At 43.9% G+C, this 26,660-nt stretch overlaps 1 protein-coding gene across 10 annotated transcripts in view; it reads left to right on the top strand.

Moving 5' to 3' along the window:
- The window catches only part of LOC146866846 (scavenger receptor cysteine-rich domain-containing protein DMBT1-like), a 1,139,300-nt gene that overhangs the window by 72,020 nt on the left and 1,040,620 nt on the right, over positions 1-26,660 (top strand). For all 10 annotated transcript variants that reach the window (XM_085602006.1, XM_085601995.1, XM_085601984.1 and 7 more), the window contains exon 2: positions 5,512-5,562. In XM_085602006.1, the coding sequence (XP_085458132.1) occupies positions 5,512-5,562 (51 nt within the window). The remainder of the gene's footprint in view (positions 1-5,511; positions 5,563-26,660) is intronic.

The raw sequence follows: 26,660 nt of genomic DNA, 5'->3' as shown, positions 1-26,660 counted from the left end.
GGAGGTATGATTCCACCCTTCAGAAGCGAACTTTGTAGGGTCCCTGGTCTTCCCGGTACCAGCATTCTCGACCCGGACAGCACAAAATGGTTGCTGCCGACCAGAGACACATTTCTGCCCTCCTGCTGATGAGCCAAGCTCGAGCAGGGGAAGGCAGCACAATAGGCATCCTGTCACAGGGAGGTGCGACCACCTCCCAGACAGGATTTAGTGTATTGGGGCTGGGTGGGAGCACTTCCAAAGTGCCTGAAAGTCTGCACGAGGGACTGATTTTGGTGTCCGTGTGCATAGTCCAGTTCGACAGCGGTTTCCAATGCCACTTCGAACCTATACACCCGGCTTCCCTGGGATAGGTAACTCTGGTACTTCAGTATACACAGGTAGGGTGGCTCTCCATCCTTCTATGTTCTAATGGGTTTCTTCGTAATCCACTGGGAAGAGTCCCTAAACTATAAAACTGCACCGGCGACTCTCCCATAGAATTGTGCGTAGCATGCGGTCGTGTTCTCACACTGCACCCGTCCTCCATGGGGTCATAACTTACTCACCTTGGGTGGTTCCTTGGAGGTCCCAGCGATTCTAGACACTCTTAACACTGTCTTGACTCGAGCTGTGGTTCTTATGCAACTATTTTAGTATATGGTTTGGTCCCGCACGGGAGCCCACAGTATATTAGTGCTACTTACGATTGTTTCTGTGCTACAGTATTGTGTGCTTTTTGGTTATTTGCTTCTAGCAGGCACTGTGATGTATTTAAGGTGGGTTATAATAATAAATACATATTTTTATAACTACTGTGTGGTTTAACCAATACTATAAGGTTGCATTCTGGTAAAACAAGCTGAGTAACAGTCCTTCAAGACTAAGCCTGAAGGCTTCTCTCCACAGCTACCACTTGCATAGCTTTCTAAGGTTATCTTTGACCTCTTTAATTACCATAAGGGTCGTTTGGGCTGGTGCAAGGTGCCCACTTTAATTAGTGGACAGCATATACCAGGCCATCTTCTCACAACATTCAAGAGAACCATTTTTTATTAAATGACTTTGAAACTTTGGGAGGAGGACAATAGACACTAGCACTTTAGCACTAAGCACGTTATAATATAATTGAATAAGCACTAGCACTAGCACTGGCACTTTATTAAAAACAAAAAAAGAAATTAATTATGGTATATCGAAAACCAAAGAATTTATATAGCACATGCACTTTATATAAGTAAGGTGGACATGTTGAGGTACACATTGGAGCTCTATGTGTAAAAAGGCAGATACGGAGCAAGAAGCACTGATGCACTTGATATTTTAAGAGGGAACTTTTCCTTTTGTATATATATATTTCGTTTTTAGATTCATTAAATAATTTGGAATTATTTGTTTCGAATGGATTTTAATGATGAAACTATGCACTAGCATTGGAAATGATTGAGTATTATGTGTGAAATGTAACCTGCTCCAAAATGGCACCCGCATTTACCTCATGTACTGCCTTGGGTTGAAATGGTGATTGTCCTTTGTCTTTGTCAATTTATTTTTATCGTAAATTGTGTGTATTTAAAGCAAGTGAAAATGGGGCTCTGTATCAAAAAATCGAGTGAAAGCCCTCTGGGGTGCTGGTTCATTATATATATATATATATATATATATATATATATATATATATATATATATATATATATATTACCTAGTAGTTATAGTTAGGACCACGTTTCCATAGGAAATCCACAACATTCTATTTTGAATAACTTTGGCGCCGGTCGACGAATCCTCGCAAATTTTTCAAAATAGGTGGGGCGCTACGCTCCGCTCCTACCCTGAAAGTCTCGGAGGGATTCGTCAAGCGGGGGCTGAGATAAAAGGGGGGTCCCAAAACGCGTTTTTCCCATGCATTTTTCCATAGGACCTTTAGACAGGGCTACAGCCCGAACGGCTGAACAGAATTACTAGAAATTTGGCAGAGAGGTAGTCCTCAGGTCAAGGAAGTGCCTTTTGTAGGTTTGGTGTAAATCTGTTCAGTAGATTCTGAGAAAATAGCCTTTAAATCAATATATATATCTGAGCCAGCTTACGGTGCGCTTACGGTGTGCTTACCGTACGCGTACGGTGGCGTGCGCGAGCGCGATTATGATTGGCTGTTAGATCTTAGTAAACATTCGAATCGGCCGAAACCAGGAAGCGGCGGCCGCCATTTTCTCTCTCGCACTGAGAGAGATGATTAACAAACAAAGCACAAAAACATTTAAAGGGGCTGTTTTGACAGCTCCCACACACATAGCCATGTACAGGGAGTCCCCAAAGATCCCCCAAGGCCAAAAACGAAATTTTTATTTTTTCGCTAATTTCGCCGATTACGCTTACCGTACGCGTACGGTAAAAAAATATTAAAAAAAAAAAAAAAATATCCACACTAACCCCACCCCGTGTGCAATAGGTGACCGAAGGTCACCAATTGTGCATGGCTTTTCACATAAGAAAAAAACGAAAAGATTAAAAAAAAAATATAAAAAAAAAAAATTATCCACACTCTCTCCACCCCGTGTGCAAATGGTGCCCGAAGAGCACCATTTGTGCATGGCTTATAACTACTGCGAAAAATTAAAATATTACCTTTAAAAACGAAGTGCATCATATGTCCTCCATGTGCGCACGGTGCGCGAAGCGCATCGTGCGTACATGGCCCATCTAGCGTAACCTGGGCATGCGGTGCGCGTAGCGCACCGCGTGCCCACCGTGCGTGCATGGCACTAACTGCGTAAAGTGGGCGCGCGGTGCGCGAAGCGCACCGCGTGCTCACTGTGCGCGCACGGTGCGCGAAGCGCACCGTGCGCGCACGGAACAAACTGCGTTAAGTGGGCACGCACGCCACGAATGGCGTAAAGTAACTTAGCATTTAAAAAACCGTACAAATTCACTGAAAAAACCATAGGTTTCACACACGTTATAGTTAGGAATTAGCATTTAAAAAACCTTTCAAATTCACTGAAAAAACCATAGGTTTCACACATGTTATAGTTAGCGGAAATTTTACTGATAAAAAACCAATGAAATTCCCCCGTTATAGTTAGTGCAGGCAACTATAACTCACGCTACCGCAATCTTCTGCTGATGACATATGTGTCTTTATGAAAAGAAAATATTTGTAATATATGTATAGCTAAAAATGTATGGAAGAAGACATGGGTAAATAAGTGTCTAAATACAGTATTAGCATCAGCAGAGGATTGCGGTCGCGTGAGTTATAGTTGCCTGCACTAACTATAACGGGGGAATTTCATTGGTTTTTTATCAGTAAAATTTCCGCTACCTATAACATGTGTGAAACCTATGGTTTTTTCAGTGAATATATATATATACACACACACACACACACACACACACACACGAAGGTTATAAAACAGATCTATATATCTGCTACTCAATTGTTACTGAGTTGGGGGTTCCCATCTGTCCAACCAGAGTGCAGTTTCTAAGTGGCAAGCTAAATAAGGAACACATTTTATCTGTTACAGAGAACACATAACTTTGTCTGACCAGAGCAATGGGTCACTATTCAGAATTGGGGATAAGGACACATTAATGTTTGTGCTATTGTGGTGGAGACAAGACCGGTTATTTCTCTCTTTTCTCGGTTTAGCATCAGGACGGAAAGAGCTAAGCATTTCTTTCTCAGCAATAGAAGAGGTTCTTCTAAAAGAGATGCACTCTAACTCCTTCTAAAAGGTAGACAGTAAAGTGGCAATCTGTGGAGCGATTTTATTCCATGTTCCAGATTCTTGTTGAATTCAGATCTAGCTGACTTTTTTGTGTGTTAGGGAGGCCTGTCAGTTAGGCTACCTTGTTTATTGTGGTTGCCATGTTGGAGATGCAAGAAGTTTTATTGATGTAGTAGGAGGGATTTGGCAGAGACAATCAGAGCAGGTCGATTAATGTGGAAGTCACCCGTCATACTTATTTTGTCCTCTGCGTTAATTGGTGGCATACAGAATGCACTTAGCGAGTATCAAACTGTCATGATTCAAGTGGGAAAGCACCATGATTGAAAGACCATATCTGAATTCCTATTAGAAAGGAATTTCTTTTCAGCCGGTGCCAGTATTCTTGATTTTTGTTGCCAATCTTGCCAAGCGAATGGACTCTCTCAAACCAATACTATTTCGGGCTTGTTTCATTATTTTAATGATGAGGATCAATTCAGTTTTTTGGGGAGATAGACAGAAGTTAACACTTGATGGAGGTCGTTCCAACTTAATATTTTCTATTTGGGGCCACCAGGGAATTCTGGTCCCCAACAGTAAACCAAATAAATGATCCATGTGCTTGGTGAAAATTCCCAGCAATATCAGGGTCATTCATTTTTTTGTTTTTCACAAGCAAACTCCTGCTGTGGGAGTGTGTTTAAAAAAAAAAAACCTTTGCTGTTTGAGTACAATGAACTTGATGTCTCCCCAGAAATGCTTAATTTTCTTCAGTGGGGTTGCAGTGGCTCCTCTAAAAGCAAAGAGGACAGGCAAGCAGGCAGACAGCCAATTATAAATGTGGCAGGCTGCAGTCCCCCAGGACAGCAGAGTGGATACCTTCGGTGTCCTGGTGGAACAAAGTACAACCTATGAAGGTCTAAATAAGCCCCTGTGTGAAAATCCACATGCAATAAAATAGAAATAAATACAATAAATGATAAATTACCAAGCACAGCTTTAGTTTCGAATGAACACGCATGTTTTCAGCAAGTTCCTTCAAAAAAAGAAAAAATACCCAAACATATGATGCTAGAATTACTATGTTATACTATATTATACTATATTAAACTTCTCTGAAGAATTGAATCATTTACATGGTGAAATGTAGAAGTCTGTATGACAGACTATGGAAAGGTGAGCTTATTGTATGAATATTTGTTCTAGAGGAATGGGTACGCTAGATCAGTTCATGCACTGGTATTCCTTACATGCTTCTCACAATGTTGAAACATTGGTATTATTAGGGAATGGGCCAAATTTTGTTTACAAAATGTCTTCCAGGTGGCAAGAGACGATTTCCTTAGTAAGAGAAGTGGGAGATTGAAATTGCCTATAATGGCATGAAGCTGTATGAAAAGTTGGTTTTATGTGAGTGAACCCTAAGGTGATGGGGCTTATGAATAACATCATGAAATATCTTTACACGGATAGTAAAAGCATAAAATATCCATTGCCACCTCTGGTCTCAGTGTTCATAAAGGGCTCAGGGATCCATATTTAATTTCTTTAGTTTCTGCTCATTTCCATTATCCTAAACTCTCAGCAGCAAATAGGAGCTGTTGAGGCAGTAGGAATGAGACAAGGAGTCAAACCTGTGATGTCATTGGGTGTCAGTGGTTTGTGAGACTGCTTCCTCTAACATTTTGGTGAATCATTGTCACTGAAAATTTAGCGAAGAAGCAATGGTGCATCCATATGTTGGCTATTGTCCTTACCCCTCCCATGATCCTTATGTGTCAGATATATCAGAAATTGTACTCTGTTTTTTATCTTGTAGGTTCTGTCATTACTTCTCCGCCTACCATACAGACGTTGTCAAGTTCCAGTGGTAAGTCCAATTTTGGATTTAAGTGCTCTGATTCCAGTTCTGTGCCTCGCAAAACATGATGGGTTTAATGCTTCTTATGTTAACGAAGAACAGATTAACCACAGAGTATGTCTGAATTCTGGGTAATACAATACGCTATGCATACTGGGTACTATGATTTTTATTATATTGCAACTGTTTATAGTTAGGCTGAAGGGCTGTGACCAGCTCTTTACGATCTAACATACAACTGACAAGGCCTGATTACAGGGTCCGAGGTGCCGTTTTTTGGCACCGTAGGCACCATAGCATTTCACTGCCCTTGGCATTTGAACTGAACAGAGATGTCTCATACACACGACTAACAGTTTCACAATGGAATGTGAGTCCAGTGCATGCTTATTTTGAAAAATGGAACATGGTCTAACTAGTAAAAAATTAGGCTCTTCTAATCTCTCCTATAGAAGGGTAGTCCCCTCAAATACAATGGGGCTGTGGTTTCAAACATTACGTTTAAGGGCTATTCAGCATAAGAAGATTAATATAATAGACATTTGATTGGAAAAATAATATTTAATAAGAATATATTTATCATACATGAAATGTGTTTGTGCACACCAATGACTGTGTAACAGGAGACACAAACTCATCTAGAATGTGCACTTTCACCCGGTTTTAAGAAAGTTCCCAGGCTGAAGAGAATGGTGTATTGAATTGGAATTAATGATGTACTCAGAGTACAGAGTGTGTTAAATAGACTACAAATTTAGGACACAAATGAAATCTGGCGAAAGTAGACAAGCTTTAACTTAGTAGTTGTGGCCCAAATCATCTGGCACATGAGATTCCTCAGCCAGGTTGGCTTGTAACAGTGTCATAGTATAATCATTTTTACATCACTGTCTACAGTACTCCCTTTCAACTATTATTGGGTCATCAGAAGACCCACGTGCCAGCACTAGGTGCCCTTCACATTTACAGCACTACCCCATTTTGGTGCTTAAATACATTTGAATCAAAGACTATAATGGATAGGGTTTAATTAATATTCTTAGAGCATTTGTGAGTTTCAAAAAATAGCTTATGAGTAGACATTTTAGTTGATAAGAAATATTGTTGAATCTAACTAAACAAACAGTATCAACTTGTATTGAAGAATTTCATTTATATTCTAATGGACAGGAACGTGGATGGATGTTATTGTAGGTGCCTCAAACTATGTTCTATAATGGTGATATCAATGCCAATTGTGTATGTTTTAGAAAGGAGAACTGTTCTTATTTACAGATATGTCTAATACTGAGTTTGCAAACATAATTGACTAAATAAGTATAATGAGTAAAACTTGTCTACTTCAACTGGTTCCTTCTCCTATTAATTATATGAGATTGAGGTTAGTTTACTGATTTGGTATAATTATCCCTTAACAATTATACTAACTGTGCTCACATGAAAGCCAATTTGCCTGCCCACAAGTCCATGGTGTTTTCATTGACTGTCAGTGACAATAGGGAGTAGGAGTATTAGAAACATTTTGCCCATGTGCAACAAATGCAGAATAAAATGGATTATACTCTCTCCAACTCCCCATTGAATATCCCGCTTAATGCATACAGTTTTTGCACTTCTTTCCTGGCAAGCATGTGGTTGGCACAGATTGCGTTGGCTCTCCTGGATGGCCAAGATGATGCTGAACCAGGGGCACAAAAACTGGAATGACAAATTACACGTGGACAGATGTCCAGAGATAGCTTCTTGCTCTTTTTGTGACTACTGGACATACTATTGGTGCAAAGTGCAAAATGGATGCAATTAGTTCCCAATTTGCATCACATCCTATGTCCCCCTTAACTATTGATAAATTACTCCTAAAGTGTTGAGATTGTTCTGCAACAAGAAACCTGTGTGAATGACCCTTTCTGGTGACCAAGGCCAGTTCGAAATGTTGATTAATGAGACTTTGGAATGTGCTAGACTAATCCGATCCGAATCTGTTGTAGCATCTGGTCAGAACTAGTGGTAAAGTCCATCTGCTTTGCCATCGTTCATTCAGGCTTTGTGCTCCACTGTTAAATCTAGGGCTTTCATTACCAACAACCACTTGAGTAGTTTGCAATCTGTATGAATGAAAAACTTGGTACCACATAGATATGGCTGGAACAGCCTTCAATCCCAAACCATTGCAAAGCATTCTTTCTCAATGACTGCCCAGGTCTGCTCTCTAGGGAGCAGTCTGCAACAGATAGTCTACCAGGTGCTCTTTACCCTTGTGATGAACTTGAACCATAAAGTTCGCCACAAATTTCCTATAGTTTATGGTGAGTCCTAAAACGCCTCTCACCTGGATCTCGCTGTGCTCACCTCGCACAACAACACAGACTGAATCTTGGCATTTGGGTGGCTCTTCCAGTTACCTAACTAATTCCTAAGGTAAACTACAGTGGACTTACCCACCTGGGAGATGGTTGCATCGATGGTCAGTTTTGCCCCCTTTTTCTTGACTAACAGCTGCTCTAGGTGCTTTAGGTGGTTGTTCCAAGAATGATAAACACAGATGTAGGAAATTGGGGTATTACCTAAGGGGTGTGATTAATGAATTTGAATAATACCACAATCCTTGTCAGGGTGAACACTCACAGCCCTTTTGCCTCACTTACTCCTCCTGGGGAGCTGTCTTTCTGCCTCGCCTGCGCTCTGAATTTGTCTCTCTGTTGCCTGCACCCTGAACGGGTATTGCCCATGATGTTTAGGCTCAGAATCTAACATAGGTGCCTCCACTCCTGACGCCCCGCAACTCAGCCTTGCATGCGCTCGGAAATTGTCTCTCCCTTGCCTGCACCCTGAACGGGTATTGCACATGCTGCCTGGGCTCAGAAACTAACATAGGTGCCTCCACTTCTGATGCCCCGCAACTCAGCGGCCATCTCCAATTGTGTATCAGATCAGCAATCTCTCTGAATTTACACTTGAACCACTCCTGCAGCCAACCAGTTCATCATCCTGGCTTTACCTAGTTCCTTTCTCTCTCTCTCCAGTATGGCAAGGTGCTGCCTGAATGCAACAGGGGGCAACTCTTACACCATTGCATACCGTCCTAACCTCTCCAGGACCGCTGCTCAAACCTTTAAACATTCCCTCCTGAAAAGACACCCTGAGACTCTGATCGCCGACCTTTACTTCAACGCTGACAAGGGCATCATTACCAATGACCATATTTTCTTCTCAAGAAAAACAGCAATATGGCCTGCAGCCATATCAAACCTACTTAGCGTACATGGATCCAGGAACATTTCGTACGGCGCCAAACTCACGATCGTGCCCACCCAAAATCTTAGAGCTGACCTTACCATTACCTTATATAAAAATGCCATTGTTATGATCCAAGCGCCAGACAAAGATCTCAATAAATTTGCTGACTTCTTCTCCATCCTCAAAAAATCAAGTACATATCTTATTCTTCCTCGCACCCCCAGTGCCCGCCATCGCCATCTGACTCTTGTCATAGCTCCTGTAAATACAGCTCCAAGACCAATGTTAATGGCCTCACATTTATGTCCACCAAAGCTGCAACCACTCCCCCATGCCCCCTTTCACTCTCTCCCAAAGGTCGGGCGGGCTCAACTCTCCCCAATGTGTTCCCCCCTCAAAATGAATCTCTGGGCTGCATCTCACCTAGATCTGTTAGAGAACTTCCCTCCACTCCCCCATCCGCCAGCATCTTACAATAAGCCAACGCCCCCACCCCCCTTTTCTGATCCTTGCTCCTCTCCTACTCTCTTAGTGACTAAAACACATGTCACTCACAGCTCACCCACCCCAATAGCCCTGTGACCACCCTGCTGAGCACGCCTAGCCCTCCTCACACCCCGCCTCTCACTAACCTTGCCTCAAGGTGGTCGAGCTCCTCTACCAGGCTTCCTATTCATGCCAGCAGAACTAGTTGTGACCCACAGATCCCCTTTCCGCAAGTGCAACCCTCACTAATGGACCTTGAAACTTTGAGCATCATAGCATCCAACATAGCTCAGAGCATCCATAAATCCATTCTTGATTTGAGGAGCATCCTTCACCTCACTGAATACGCTATCGTGAATATCAAGCTCTCCCATAACTCAGTTCTTCCCCCACTCACCAAGCCCTTCCTCCAACCCATGCCGCTGGCCAATAGACACCTTTGCCCTCGCAAGCATCCTAACTACCTCTTGGAGGACGAAACTCTAGCCCTCCTCCTATCCTATAAGACCTCTCCCGACGCTCCCAGTTCTCCAGGCAAAAAAGATGAATATTTAATCCATACAGTCTCAATCAACACTAATAGATCATCAACTCTCTGTAACAGTGGAGTAAACAGCAACAACTTAGCTCAAGTACCACAATCCTTCCCTACTTACAACACATGCCTGACCCTCCACTCTCAGGCCTCCTACTTAACTGCCGATCAGCAGCGAAGCATGCCTCCGGCATTGCCGCACTCATCCTGAGCCCAAAAACTGTTGGAGCTATCCTAACCGAATCATGGCTCAACAAATCATCGTCACCTTACCTAGATTTATTGGTCGCACCAAATTATAACATCGTAAGGCTTGACAGGCAAACAAAAAAAGGGAGAGGCATTGCTTGCATCTACCGCTCAGATCTCCTCATTACAGAACTTCACACCGACCCCACTGATTCCTGTGAAAATCTCGCACTCTCCATATGTAACAACAATACCCAGTTGTGCAAACGGCACATCTTCTCCCACCCCCCCAGGCAAGAATGCCACATTCATCGACCACCTCATGGAAATCATTACAGCTAAGGTTTCCCCCACTCCAATGACATTTTCCTCTGTGACTTTAATATGCACTGGAATGATCTCAATAACCCCCAGGTCAACGCCGACAAGTTCTTCACTTACTCAAGCCTGCACATTACCAACTCACATGAAAGGCTCCACGCTGGATTGGATCATTGCTAAGGCAAAGGTGGTCAGGCTTAACTCAATAGATCCATGCGACTGGTCAGACCTCCCTGCCATTACCTTCCTAATGCCTGGCATCCACAAGAAAAGGCCAGTGTAACCTGTGAAACCGCAACTCTGGCTCAGAGACACTAAGAGCCTAGATCTCGAGAAGCTGACTGCTCATTGTGAGAATAACCTCCACCCCCCCCTAAATCTATCTAAGGTCAATGACCTTACAGAGCACTAAAACTTGACTATGTCTGACATAATTGATGATCTTGCCCCGCTAAAGCTAAAAAGATCCCAAATCAAAGACAAAATCCCCTGGTTCAACGGATCCCTCAACAATGAAAGGAGAACTCTCGGCTAGCAGAAAGAAACTGGAGACAACACACCTCAGCCTCCCAAGTAAAACTTTTCCGGCAGACCAGAAATGCATATAACACAAATATCTTCAAATCCAAAAAAGAGTTCTTCAGATCGGAACTGGAAAATGTTAAGAACAGACCTCGTAAGCTCTTTGAAATGGTCAAACACCAATCAAACAAACTGGCTAAAACCTCCAAAGAAACTACAAAATCCCTAATAATCTGTGATGAGTTCTCCTCCTTCTTTACAGCCACAATTAACTCAATAGGAACCAAACTTAATTCTGTCACCAACATCCCACCTCCTCCTTCCAGGACCCATCTCTCTTCTCATCCCCCCCAGGGAACACCAAAAAACCAAGCACACTGGTCCAACTTCAAGTTATATGGTGACCATTCCATCTTGAAAATTCTATCCTCCTTAAAACCGAATAACCACTTTAATGACCCACTTCCCTCCAACTGCTTGGCAGCGACCTCGCCATTTACCATTCCCATTTGGACTACAATATTCAACGCTTCCCTACTACAACGGTCCATACCTGACTCTCTAAAAAACGGTCAACTCATCCCCATCTTTAAAAAAAACACTTTGAATCCTGCTACTCCAACAGTTTTAGACCAATATCGAATATTCCACTTCTTGCAAACGTTCCGGGGAAATGTGTGCAACTTCAACTGAGCCAACACATCACTAATTTCAACTTGTTAGACAAATTCCAATCTGGTCTCAGGCCTGGGCACAGCACGCAAACCACTATTCTCCATATTGTAGATGACGCTCTTTAAGTCCATGACCAAGACAAAACATGTCTCTTAATCCTACTGGATTTATCCTTGGCATTCGACAAAGTCAACCATGAGAAACTACTTGAACGCCTCGAACACAGGATGGAAATAGGATGGAAATAGGAGGAACCATCATCAAATGGTTTGGATCCTTCCTCCGGAACTGCTCATAGAGATTCTTAGTCAACAGAAATCTATCTGCTCCTTCCCCAATAACAATCAGAATCCCACAAGGATCAACTCTGTCCCCAGCCCTCTTCCATCTCTACCTCGAACCGTTAGCTGCAATACTCCATACCGCCAACATCTCCTTCCACATGTATGCCAATGATAGCGCACAGTGAGGCAAAGAGGCGAGGCACCGCTGAGATTAGGAGCATCGAGCACCTCCACAGCCGCCTCTGCCCGGCTCGACTGGATTGCTTGGCCCGGCCCGGTACCCCTGCTGGCACCCGCTGCTCCCTTGCCCTGTCCAGCTTTCGTGGCTCACGGCGGGATGCACGGCAAAGCTACTGCTACAGCTACTGCTCCATGAGCCGCTCGTCTCAACCTCCCGTTCCTGTTTGTGCCTGCCGTTGACCTTCGAATCTTGAAAATCATTGCTGAAATGGCAGTGAGCTCTCAATCCTTGGCAAATCCTTGGCAACTAATGAAAATATCGGACGGAGAAGGGCCGAAGCAAAAACACAAGGAGTGTCAAAGAGTGGCAAGTAAGGGGGGGAGAGGGAAAGAGGCAGAGGTCGGCAGTGGAGGCAGTGGAGGTAGAGGCTGAGTTGCCGCGGTCATAGTGGCCGCTGTCCAGTGTGAACCCAACACCCACCTAAGCGGCCTGACTAGGTTTGGGTGCGGCTTGTGGGCGGTTTGGTGTGTTCCCACTCAGTTGTCCCTCCCCGTTTAACATTATCAGAGGCCTTGCTTTTCGTACCACTACCCAGCAGAGCCCAGCCGTCACCTTGCTTGGGCGTAAAGAGGAATAAAGAGGAGTGAAGGGGACTAGGTGGATAGGTCCACCTCCTGAAAAAAAAGTTGCCCTAATGAAAGAGAAAGAGAAACCCCTCAGTCACAACTAGGGAATGGAAATGTGAACAAGGAACTATACCTAGCTGCAAAATTCCCATCGCCCTCATAAGACCGCCAAACGACAGAAGGCCAAGATGCTGTACCCTCAGGTGGGAAGGCGTGGGAACCAGTCATCCCCTCGATATGAGGGAACCCTGGAAGTGCATAAGGCAGCTAAACCGGGCAGTTACATTAGCTCCCTGAAACCTTTGGTCAAAGGAAAACAAGAAGTCCACGAGAAAGCACAACCAGGATATGCCCAGCTGTCAGCCAAATGGAACAACTGCGACTCTAGAGATATCAGAGAGTATCTCAATTGACCTACTAAAGAAACCCAAATGCTTAAGCAAGTAGTCCACCCCACGAGATCCGAGAGCCCAAGCTCCCATAACCAAACCGGGGAAAATCAAACAAGCACACCTCTACCGGCTCCTCTCTACCCCGAAATAATCATCCACGGAAGGGATCCAGTCATTTTACAACCAGCCTCCTTACAATCAGCCCCACTTCCCTCCCAAAGGTTACCTCAAGAAAGTCGTCTGGATGATTTGCAAAATAAAAAGCCAACCCCGGGCATGCCCAGATGCTCCGACAGTGCAAAATCCGGCAAGGCCCACCAAGAGTCATCACAATGGTTGGAAGTTATAGACCTTCAAGAATATAAAGACATTGTCTCATCCCAAGACTCTGGCCATAAACTGTTAGAATCATCAATATGGATCTCTTCCACTAGTTCAGTGAGCCCAGTATGTCAGCTCTTGCATTTACCGAGCCCGTCGCCCTCTGAAATAGAATTAAATCAATCAAATGGCGTATTGGAGCCTCATATTCAAAAGCTTAGGTTTGATTTTCCCTCGCTTGTCTCCACGCCATTTCTTGCCCCTCATGTGCAATCTAGTTATACCTGCTCTAAGGACCTACACCAGCTTGAGACTAGGGGCAGTGTACCTAATGCCTCTTTGATAGTTACCAACAACAGTAGTGCCAGCAATAAAGCTCTCAATTTATAACAAGACCTAAACAAAAGTTTTCAAAAGGAACGACCCTCGTCAACTAGTAGCTTTTCAGACTCAAAATCACCTCCACCATATCCTCAAGCTCAGGGCAATGATCCCTCAAAAATAAAATCCTGGCCTAGGGAGCCACTCTACACTCCAGCTACGCACAAGGTTGAGGTACTGCTCTCAGTCACTAACCAAGCCTTGAACTCAATGGCTAGTGCTGCTCACATGCACGCAGACAAACTAGATGCCCAAATAAATATCTTATACTTGGTAGCTGATTTAATAACTAGAATCGAAACTAAGCTTGATCAACTAAACTCCTTGATACGCTGAGCTCAAAACAACGTAGGGCTAAATGAAAATCAAAGTCAAAGTCACAGTGGATACAGTTGCAAACCGATACTAAAAAAACTAGAAACGCTCCAGGAAGTAATGTCCTCTCTAATTGAGGACATGATGAATGAGGCATGTAGACAGGTGCAGAAAACCGCTCCTCTCCCACTATCTCAAACCCAGCATCCACATTTGGCCCACCTTAAGAAAGGAACGTTCTTGTAGCATTGAGCATCTAGGAGGTAACATGACTGACTCCAGGACAAGATATCAGATGCAAGATTGTGATCCTTCTGATGCTCATGAGCAGCAGATCACTATTACACAAGAGCACCAGGTCAGAAGCTTGAAAGCCGGTGGAAATCAAGACCATGTATTCACTCCTAATAAAACACAAACAACAAGATGTCTAGATACTACTATCCATTCTAAACCTGCAATAGACACAGGCAACCCGTTTAATTCTACTGAGCCACCAAATATGGCTAACCCACCCTCTACAGAAGGAAAACACTTGTCCAGGAAAAATAAGAAGAAATTGAAGAAATTAAACAAGGCCAGGAAAAAGGATAGCGCACTACTACGTTGGCTCAGAACAGATTACATTAAATCAATAACCAACTCAGCCTCAGCCCCCAGCAATAACACTCATGGAAAAGGAACCTTAATCACTCGTTCTCCAGAACATATCATTGAAACACAAGGTGTGGGCCAAATCAAGGTCGATATCGACCATTGCACTGTGCTAGACCCAGAGGAGACCCCTGAGAAACCCAAGGAAAAAAAAGAAATAGAAAAATGCAGTGGAAAATCTTTTAAAACCCTGGACGAATTAATAAAGCCATCAAGCAATCGTCCCTCGTTCAAACATGGTGCAAAAAAGCCCATGGGCTGGGGCTCTCCGCTCAAAGTCATAAGTTGTTGTGACTTAGCACAACCACTTGAAACTGAGGAGGAAGGTATCAAAACAAAAAAAAACACAGAGGAGATAGCAACACAAGTTAATTTGAGGGATGAGTCCGAAAAAAGCTAAATGAAAAGGCACTGATCCCTCTCGAAATAGTCGAATACAGGCTGCAGCCCTTTCAAGAAACTGCAAGAGGGGAAGAACTCTCCTTTGATGCCAGCCCACACAGCTCTAAAGTAAACAGACCAGAAGGTTTCAATCAACCATCCAAGGAAAAGATGCCCAGTGAGAGCTTAGTGGGAAATCTCACGCAACAGCAGAATAAAACTACATTAAACATCGCAGAGCCAACTCAGCTGCCCCAAAAAGGGTCAAAATTATTGCTGTACCCAAAGTATGTATCCCAAGGGAAATGGAACACCATCAACAGAGGAAATATTCTAAAGTTGTGTCTGCACCTTCCGGGACTAGAAAATATAAAAACAACGGATATAGAAAGCGTGGCTTTTGTTGCCCCAAAACAGGGCCAGACAAACGAGGCCACAGTAGTAACCTTTCATAGTAAAGACATGGCCTCTGTACTAATGAATAACAAAAATGGACTGGGTGACTGGGGCATTCAGATCAGTCTTGTGACCAAGGTCAAGTATCCAGCTTTCATAAAGGACAGGGCACTCAACCCTTCAACTGCCCACAACAACACAAATGTGTCTAACAACAACATCATTACCCAGCCACCTATCCCAGTTCTGTGTGGCTCCTTAGCAGGAACCCAAACAACGTCCTGGAAAGAGAATTTGCTGCAAATAACTGCATCTAAAGCAGGAGGCCATCGTCAATGTGCTTTCAAACGGCAGAACTTCCACGATTGGTCCTGGCTCTCCCAGGCCTTAGGATAAAGTACAGAAGACCCCGATCGAACAGAAAATCAACCAGTATGTCGCTCATTATCTTAGAATCTGTTCCTGGAACATTCGCGGGCTAACTAAGGAAAAACTGAAAGGTCATTTACTTTTTTCCTGAAGAATCACAACATCATTGCCATGCAAGAAACTTGTCCTTGGAAAATATTGCCTGGGAGGACTTCACCGTCTATGAATCCCACGCAACAACATCTCAAGTAGGTGGCCACGCATCAGGAGAGGTGTTAATTGCTGTGAAGAACAATCTGGCCGCAAAAGTTACCGTACTTTGCAAAGGGCAAGGAATCTATATTTTTATTAAAATCAAGACACAGTGTTTGGAAAAGAACAAATTAATACAACAAACAACGATCCTTGGCTGTATCTATCTACATCCCTCTAAAATCAAGCGAAAGGCAACTTCAAGTAAAATGCTCCCTGCCATGAGGGACCTCTCCTCCTATTACCCACACGATATGTGGTTCATAATGGGAGATTGTAACGCCAACCTAATGGAGACAGACCCGGATCTCTTATTTCAATCCTCATTGGATAATCAAATGTGGGCCATCCCAGAGATAAAGGTCTCAGTACCAACGGAAGGAAGGTCAAAGGATAAAGATAACAGCTTATTTAAACCACCTAGGTCTCCGCATCTTAAATGGAAGACTCGATTCGGACTTGCCCGATGCGTGCACCCATGTATTCCCCTCCAGAATGGCCACTTCTAGACTATATATGGCTCTCGGTTGCCCACTTTCTTCTTGTGCAGGAATTTGTGGTAACTCCTTTACCGTAAAGTGATCATGCCGTCTTAACGTGCAAAGTTTGATCCCAGCAGTGCTGCCACCCAAAAATCCATCTGATTGGGAAATAATCCAACTTGGTGCTTGTTAGAAAAGTACGAAGGACCCTGGATAACCAGGAAATAATTGAAGAGAAGGTGGATGACTTTTTGGTCAAATTGAAACAGGAGTCCAGTGACCAATTGACCGCATTGTTGTGGGAAATGGCAGTGGTAGACCTCAGCACAAACTTAGCCACAAAGATAATTAAAAGGCCAAACAGCCCCACTTCAATCACACCCTACCTCTCTGAGCACAAGCAATTTACAACGAACATTAAGCACAAATTAAATAACTCACTGCACAGGCGCGCCTACAATGACATAGATTACAAATCCTTGAGAGACAAGATATCGATCACTCACAAGGAATGCAGGAAGGCAAGGTTCACCTCTCAGAGGGTGAACGAAGAACACCATTGGGCAACCGCCCACGAAATTATAAAATCAAAGGAGATTCTGGAGCTGGGTAAACAAGGGTGTTAGATCTGCCCAAACCCCCACTGTAACAAACCTCTCTCCTGCTGAATGGGAGGCCTACATTGAAGCCCTCTATGTAGAGCCAGCCAGAAACAACTGGCCCAGCCTCTTCAGTCCTAACCACACTAACTCTCATATCGGATTTGAATCCACTATTAAGATAACTCCAAACCAAGTTGCACTCATTATAAAGAAAATGCGCCCAAATGGCATACCAACACAGATATACAAAGCATCTATTTACAAGTGGGCCGTACTGTTGGCCACCTTATTTGAGGCAAGCAGAATGGGTGGGCCCATTCTGGACTCCCGGCAAGGCTCTCTTCTCGTCCCCATCTACAGAAAAGGCCCGCGGTCCAATCCCGACAATTACCGGATGATTGCCCTCCTTGATGTGGAAGGGAAGGCATATGAAAGTGTTCTACTATAAGAACTGACTACCTGGGTGGAAGTCGGCAAAATAATACCATTGACTCAAACCGGCTTCCAAAAGGGCTGCCACATCGAAGATAATTTGATCTGCTTAGTTCACATGATTGAGAGTACGCTTGCTACCAAAGGAAAATCGCTATATTTGGGATTCATCGATTTCCGAAAAGCCTTTGATAGCATTTTTTGTCCCAAACTTTGGGGAAAATGAACAAAATGGGGCATCCCGCAGCCCTTACTGAACGCTCTCATTGCCCTATATACTGACACCTCGGTAAAAATAGGAGTTTCCTCGAGATGGTCAACTACCAATAAAATCATGACCAATAGAGGCTTAAAGCAGGGATGCATATTGGCTCCTCTACTCTTTAATTTGTATCTAGCAGACCTCCCCGAGTGGCTGGCCCTCTCCCGAGCATTTCCACATCGAATCTACTAAAATTCAATTGATGTAATATGCTGATGCCACAGTCGGTCTCTCGATCAAACCCAGATGGGCCTTCAAAGACTCTTTGATTCCCTGGCACTGTACTGTAAAACAAACAATTTGGAGATTAACATCACCAGAACTAAGGTGATGATAATCTCGCGTTGACGAGCGAGAAAGCGCTCCTGGTACATTGAAGGGAAGTCAATAGAGATAGTGGCTGCATATAAGTATCTGGGTGTCTGGATAGATCACAGAGGGAGACCGGCGCCGCATATCGCCGCAATGCAGGGTGTGGCCCGCTGCTTGGAGGGGGCTTTCGTAAGAACCAAGAAAGCCCTTCATTCTCCAGATTTTTCACTGCTAATCAGAGTGGTAGACTCCAAACTTTTACCGACTATAGCATTTGGTGCCATAACCTTTATAGACAAAATGTTCACCTGGTTAGACAGAGCGCAGTCAGCGTGTTTTCGCAGAGAGTTCCATCTACCTAACTCGACCTCTCACGCCCAAATTCGTATAGAGTTCTGTTTGTCATCTCAACACTGGATTATGAAAGCACGATTTATCGCCTATTGTTTAAAAACTAAAATGGCTCGTGACTTTTACACTAAAGAGTTGCATATGGTCCCTGGTAAACAATTCTAGTACTTCTTGGAGCCAATTTTTAACATTCTGCCTGGACGCACTAGAAGCTCAAGACATATGGGCAAGCTCGCTGCCCATAGGGACGGTTGCAAAAGTCCTGAAAAATCTCTCCCATGGCAGTTGGGCATCAAAACTCTACGCCCCTAAAACCCTGCCATACTACTTGTCATCAACTATGGAGCAATGAGTGAAACATCACTTAATGAGATTATGTTTTTGCCTAATTCTGCTGATGGCATGCAAGTATGGCCGGAGGTACGAGGCAGATGTGTCCTTACAGTGACGTTTTTGAAACAACGAGGAAGAAAATGTAATTCGCGTCTTGTGCACCTGAAGAATCTTACTCCCTTTGCGAACTTTTTGGCTGCGTCCAATTTGAACGTCCGGACATGTCAAGAAGCTCTAGAGGAGTATATGAAGGGCTACTCAGCTCAGATGTCCGCATGTTTTGTAAAATACATGTCTGAGATCAATTCTGTGTTACCAGTAGACGACCGTCATGAATCTTTGCCTTGCCAGCTATGAACCCCTTTGTTACCATGAATTCCTCTTTTTAAAAGGACCTGGAAAGTGCTTTTAACTCGTTTTTGTACGAATTGCAATGATTTTAATTAATTGTGCAAAATAAATATTCTATTCTATTCTATGCCGATGATACTTAGATCTGCATCAAAATCCCATCGCTAGAGGAGATCAATTGTTTGAATGAGGCTCAGAAGTTGACTGTACAAAGGCTCGCAAGCAACCAGCTCAAACTAAGGGGCATATCAACAAGGGCTTTATCTCTGCTTTTTTGGCTTTAAAAGCCAAAAAAGGAGAGATAAAACTAGCGCCCTATCAACAACAGGGTGCTAACATGCAAATTTGCATGTTAGTACCCTTTTACTCTACGCTTCCCCTTGCATCTCTAATGAGATGCAAAGGGGGAGTTCCAGAGTAAAATAATAGGAGAAATGTCGCTAAGCGAAATTTCTCCTATTATCAAGAATGTCGCTAACCCTGTTAGAGACAAAAAAAGCAGCGCTAACCGCGGTTAACGCTGCTTTTTTACGTCTGGTATTTTTCTGACTTAGCCATGATATCCTATGGAAGGAGGATATCATGGCTAAATTTGCCTGTCCCTATCAACAAGGTAACGTGAGATTATCGCTGGCTTTCCAGCGATAATCTCACGTTAGCCTGTTAGCGTGAGGATTTTTATCGCTAATGAGATAAGCGTTGCTAATAGCACGCTATCTCAGCGATAAAAATTCACGCTAGCCGGCGATAATTATCCTAGCGCTAAGTGCGCTTAGAGATAATTATCGCCGGTTGTTGTTGATATGCCCCTGAATGTTCAAAAAATGGAGTTCCTTCCCATCTCCACCCCTAAAAGTACTACTGACATTCTGGAATGGACTAATTCGATCACAGCACTAAACTGCACACCGACCAGAGTGGAATCTGCCAAGTCTCTTGATATAACCATGGACAGCAACCTGTATATGCAAGTCCACAACAACTTGCTGGCCAAAACGGCCAGGGTTCACTCTTGATGCGTCAGACCTAAAAAACGCAGTTCAGGCGTTAGTTATCTCCAGAATTAAATATGGTTGCTCTATCTAATCTATCTATCTGGCCTTACCAAGATCTCCACAGCCCCCCTAAAAGCTTGCCTCAACGCCGCAGCAAGACTCTTAACAGGCACCAACAAATTTGACCACATCTCACCGCACATGAAGGCGCTGAACTGGCTTCCTTTTGAAGCCAGAATCCAACTCAATAGGGCCTGTATCATGCATGTGCTACACGCAAATTCCCCTGCATATCTCGCCCAGAATATCCTGGTATCTGGAGTAGCCAGAAACTCCTGATCCAGCAGAGACCTTGGGCTCCAGCCACACCGCTTCCGTAAGGAAAAATCTTACATATGTGCCATCTCTAAGGTCGCACCAAGAATCTGGAACTCCCTGCCGTCCTCCATCAGAAGAATACCTTCCCTGTCAATCTTTAAAAAGGAAGATAAAACCTTTCTAATGGGCAAGTTCCTCCCATAAATCTCATTCATTCCGCACACCGCTCTGCAGCATTGCTTTTTGTTTTCTGCAAGATTCTTGTCTACTTGGTTGCTCTCGTCTTTGTACTAACCTATTATTCCCTCAAATGTAATTGCTGGATATCTCTGCATATTGCTCACATGTCCTGCTCTGAATATTGCATATACCCTGTTATGCCCTAATGTAGTCACTTCCTTCTATCCCTATCCATGTTTATTGCCTATGTCAAACTTGTATATAGCGTGTTATCCCTGTAAAGTGCTCGGATACTCTAACCGGCCAAGTTCGTTCTCTATAAAACTTTAGATAAAATAATATAATACCTGAGCTCAATCCTCTGGTAGCTATGGCACAGATCAGGCAGGCCTACCTTAGCAGCAAGGTGTAGATTATGTATGCAGTATTCAAACTGTAATAAAATCAAAACACAACACAAGAAAAATAACAACCCAATTTAGAAAAATAAAGTAAATATTTATAAATAAAATGACAACAAAATGACAAAATCCAATAATTTGAACCGAGTTACACATTTTAAAAGTTAAATTTTAAAATTGCACCAAAATGTGTTAGCGGTAACTGTGGTCATCTGGCTGCACTTGACTGGAACAATGGTATGGTTTAGGGCCAGCCATGATTGAGTGTGTGCCAGATACAAGGACCAAGTTTGCCCAGTGAGGGTTTTTACTTGACCTGATCTTTGGAATGGAAATCAAAAATCCTCAGTGGGGCAAGGCAGCAGGCTTTGGCCGAAGAGTGCTCCATGTTGGATAGCTGCTGGACAAGGTCTCAGTGAAGCTGTTGACTTTTGTCAGGCAAGCTCTGAGTGAGAACATTTTAATTTCACACACAGAGATGGTCCCTCATGGGCTGAATACTTTTAGCATCTTTGCCTGGTGAATATTAAAACCTTCAGTGTAACTCACCTTTTGGAGCTCAGATTTTTCCAACAGGGCAAGGCATCAGGCTATAGCCAGGATAGCTCCACAAGGCCAGATTCCTTCTCCACGAGGATCCACTTAATCAGATTTACTGCTGCGGATAAGAAAGTAGCAGGAGCAGATTTCATTTTTAGCCCAGTGGCTATGCACCTTTGTTGCATTGGCTTGGCAGCTTGGTACATTTCCCTGTCGGTTCTGAAAGCAACAAGTTGGAAAAAATGTCCAAGTCCCAAATTTCAGGATTTGTTAGGAGGAGTACACTTTGACACCAGATAATGGTACAGGACATTGGGGACAGCAATTGGGGGTCAAGACTCACTCCAGTAGAGGCCAGCAGCAAGGTCCAGGGCAGGTACAGTTGGAACTGGGCAGATGGAATTGTAGGAAAAGACCTCATGAAGCTTGTTGTATCCCTGTAGCCAAAACAGAAGGTCAGTCGTATGACCCTTGGAGTCCACTTTTGTGTCCTGGGTACAAGAGGGAGAGATTTTCTAGTCTTTAGGGCCCATCTCAGGTAATAGACATCAGGTCCAATCCTCTTTTGTTTTTCTACAGCTCCAGAAGTGACCTGAGGTGGGCACTGTGGGGGTGTCACCTTAATGCATCTTGCTAGACTATGGGTGGGAGTAACTCCTGGACACTCTCTAACCAATGCTGTAAATGTTCCCTGGGGTGACTACAACAATGCTTACAGCCCTTTCTGTGTGTTTTACTATAAACAATCACATAGTGTCCCTTTCGACTGTTGATGTGCTGAAAAGAGGTTACCATTTCTCACCTGATATATCTTTTTGGTTGACTGCAAGGCATAAGGGAGTTGACATTCAATAAAACAATTTACAGTTTGTGTAGCCCATATGGCCACACAATAAAGACCAGGAATCGGTAACTAATGTTAAGTTGGTTTATTACAAGTCAACCATCAATTCAAATCAATGTAAATCAAGCATCATGAAGATTCAGAATTTCAACAAAAGTTCAAATGATATGCAACCAAATTATTTACAAAGTCTTAGTGAGAATTCCCTAGCCCTACTCAATGTTCATCTAAATGGCACCCTTAAGCCCCTTCAGCAGCCTCGGGCCAGGGTAATCTTCGTAATTCTTTCAACAAAGTCTATTTAAATGTCTTTAATAAAGGTACAGTTCAAATTCAATGAGAGATCATATCAATGATAAATTGTGTCAGTTTCTTCAGTGGCAAAGCAAGTTCAAACGCAGTTCAGACACAACAGTCCATTCAAGACTGCTCAGTTTGAATTGCACTGTTATCCTCAAAATCCAAAACAACCTCTCTCTCTGTCTTTGGCAGAAAAGTATGTCCATTCAGGACATGAGTACCTTTGACAGGGTACTCTACCTCTTCTCAATCTTCTGAGTGCAAGTCCTTCACCCTCACTGTCACACAAGTCTGAATCCTCAGTATCCTCTGGAATTGTGAGTGGCACATGTTCCTCAAGCAGACTCTGTCTTCTCTCTCTTGCCTTCTTGCCCAACGTTCTTCAGCTCCCACTCATGTTAACACAGCACTATGCCCTTCATCAGGGTATGAATTCTGCTCACTCTGAACACCACTGGACAAGACTCTCCTGTCTCAGCTTCAACTGTTGACTCATCAAGACCCCCCTCAGACCAAACATGTGCAGTTTCAGGTTCTCGTTGGTCTCCTACAGCTTGTCTAATCTGCTTCTATTTTCGATCTTTCACTACTGGCACTCCTGGGAGAGGTGCTGTCACATCAAGGGGATACTTAACTCTGAGAGTATGGGCGGCATGCACCCAATTCGGGAGAACCACGCACTTCACAGTAGTTGTTGTCAGTAAGATAACCTGGCAAGGGTCATGCCAGGGAGGTTCCAGGCACGTTGTCCTAACATGCTTTTTCCCCAGAACCCAGTCACCAGGACTAAGGTCATGGCACTGCTCCAGATGTGGTGTGGTGGTGGCAGCCCAACCTGGTAATACACAGAATGCACCACGTCAGCAAGTCCTTTGCAGTAATCAAGAATCATCTCAAATGTAATGTTCACAAGGCATTTGCAGGTACACTATGATTATTTCATGATAGGACAATCCAGCCCTCCGATCAGGAACACTGTGAACACCTATCAAGACAAAGGGCAAAGCATCATGCCACTTCAAAGACGTTGAAGTGCACACTTTAGCTAGTCTGCATTTCAGCGTGCTATTCACTTGTTTCACAATTCCTGAAGCCTCAAGTCAGTAACTGCAATACAGTCTCTGCTCCACTTGTAACCAGCTTAGAGGTGGCAGCCTTCCTAGAGTCAGTGTCCACTGTGGCAGCCCAGTAGAGCGACTTCAATGAATTCCCTGATGGGAAGCAAGTGGTAGCGGGATGGTCCCAGAGATCAGACAGTACAAGGGCGTATAGCAACTCTTTGATGTTCATAAGCCAATGGACTTTTGTGAATTGCTCAGCTTCCATTACTTCCTAGAGAGGGCTGTAGCATAATGGATGAGTTCTGGGGTGGTCCATTCAAGCCTCCCATACACCAGGGCGTAAACTCAATGGTTAGGCATTCATTCTAACACGAGAAGAGACACCCCTCCACCATAATTTGCATACGTGCTCTGGATTGTCAAACTCAGAATACTGAGCATGTACTCACATGATGTGAAAGGGGTGTCACTTTTAAGCCCACACAATTTCACCTCATGCAGTTGCTGACAAACATTAACTAATGATTGGGCTGTGAATGCAGCATGTGAGTGTAATGAAATGTGATCTGTAACTCAGTATAAACCCTGGACCTCCATTACATTGCAGAACCATACGCTCCCTATTCCTGCCCATACAAAGATTGAGGGGAAGGGGAAATCCATTACCCAATACAGAAATATCAGATCTGAGAAAAGGTGCTGCTGGTTGTAGGGATGGGAATGCCCACTGCATGGTACATAGGCATGTTCACCTGCTCTGGCTGCCCAACTGCATTAATCTGGTTTCCTGACTTGATTTTTGGCCCTGATATCATGCTGGTCATGTATGTGCACAGAACCTTAGGCCTGGCCCTGATATCGATAAACCCTGGACCTATTGTGCAAACTTAGACAGAGGGCTACTTTCCCTGCCATTGGGTTTAGCATGTGGATTGGTGATGGCAGCATTTCTTGTTTTAGAATCAGTGGTTTGACCAGACCATTATATTTCAGTCATTGGAGGGGAGACCAACTGGCAAACTGTGTAAAGTTCTGCTTCTTTGCGCTTTTCTAGTGATGCAGCCTGTATGGTACCTGCATGGTGCGTATGTGTGAGGCTGAGTAAGGGAGGCACCTGGCCTGGGCTTGCATCAGAATGAGATGGGGGTTGAGGATTGCACTCAGTGGAAATGTATTGCTCACATTACAGTAGCTGGAGGAAGAAGACTTTGACATCGAAGTGAAGGGCGTGGAGACAGGGCTCCTTTAGGTATTCTGTGAAGTACTTTGGTTGACAAAGAGCTGCCGCTTAGTCTTCATGAGCACTGCCATTTCTTGGACAGTAAGGATGAGAGGTGGGACTGCAGTCTCTGTTGTGGCTTTTAAGTGAGCCCAGACCCTTTGTCTTGCCCCGATTACCGCTTCAGTTGTGCTGATGACAGCCAGGTGCAGAAACCTTACACTTCTTTGTGACTCTCTATCAGGGGCGGCTCCTCGGTTAAAGGGGAGGAGTGTCGCACCACTTTAATTACCCCCAAAGATGAAAAGTAAAATGGTAATTCATTACCATTTTATTTTTCATCCTTCCATCCTGAACCGAGCGTCAGGACAGGGCAGGGCTGCTGCTAAATGACAGCAGCGGATAAGAGGGTGGGCTGTTTGTGCACTTTTCAAAGTGTGCATGTCCCTTTGGCCGGCTGTCTTTCAAAGGGCAGCCAGACATGCACAATCTGAAACCTCTATCCCAGCTGTCTCAGCTGGGTTAGAGTAAAGGCAGGCCTCCAGGGCAACGGGGAGCACCGAATCAGGCAGCTCCCTCTAATCAGAGCGCTGCTCTCACAGCATGAGAGCAGCGCCAGGATTGGTGCCCACACTGTACCATCCAGTTACTTTGAAGAGGTCCGGAACAGAGCACGTCGACGTTGGTTCAGGTAAGTTTTGTTTTCATTATTAATATTTGCACCCCCCCTTTAGATGAACGCCTTCACTGCTCTGTAAACTAAGAGCAGGAGTTCTGTGTAACTTAGTTTTTCGAGTCTGTCCCTTCCAAGTGGATTGTCATCATAAGCTATGACTGAGAAAATGCAGGATATGGAGGCAGAGGGAGTCTAATATATAAATGAAAAAAGATGCTATATGAAATTTAAACACTAATAGAGCAAGTGAAATCGCACTACCAGATTTTGTCAACTGCATCATATGCCCTGACGGTTTAGAGAAATGCACAGTTGTCACACAGTTTGCAGAATTTTCTCATGGAAGGTAAACTGTAAAACTTGCCAGGTGGGTATCAGGCCTGCTTGGCACACAGTGGAGGTACAGGGGAGGTGCTGGACTATATCATGAGTGTGACCCATCAGACCAAAGGCTTTTTAGCAAATTAAGGAGGCACAAGGTTTGCACACTATTTGATAGACATCCACCATCCAAACTCCTGCTCCTGGAGCAATTATGGCTCCCTGTCATGGAGAGCTATGTGCAATTTGAACCATGGATTTATTTCTCATCATTGCTGGACTTTCCAACTACCACTCTGCACAGCTGCCTTTTATGTCTCCTCAAGAATGAAAAGTTTACATTTGTGACTGGTTATGGCACGCCTCTGAGAGCATTTTGCCCACTCTGGTACAAAAACCTGCCTCCCCCACTGCTTGGACGGTAATTAAGAGTGAATACTGCGTCCAGATATTTTACTTTGCAAAACCAATAAGTGATTTGTAGTCAAGCAGGAATGAAGGTGCTTTTACTGTCAACAAATAAGGAGCGAAAGTAATTGCAACTGTCTAGCATTCTGCAAGCTGTGCATAGTTTAGATAGGCCTTGTTTGTTTCATAGAGGCATTGGGGT

Source organism: Triturus cristatus, chromosome 1_2 (genome assembly GCF_964204655.1).
Source record: "Triturus cristatus chromosome 1_2, aTriCri1.1, whole genome shotgun sequence".
Classification (NCBI taxonomy): domain Eukaryota; kingdom Metazoa; phylum Chordata; class Amphibia; order Caudata; family Salamandridae; genus Triturus; species Triturus cristatus.
Note: the sequence above shows the minus strand (reverse complement) of the source record. Positions and strands in the feature narration are given on the sequence as shown.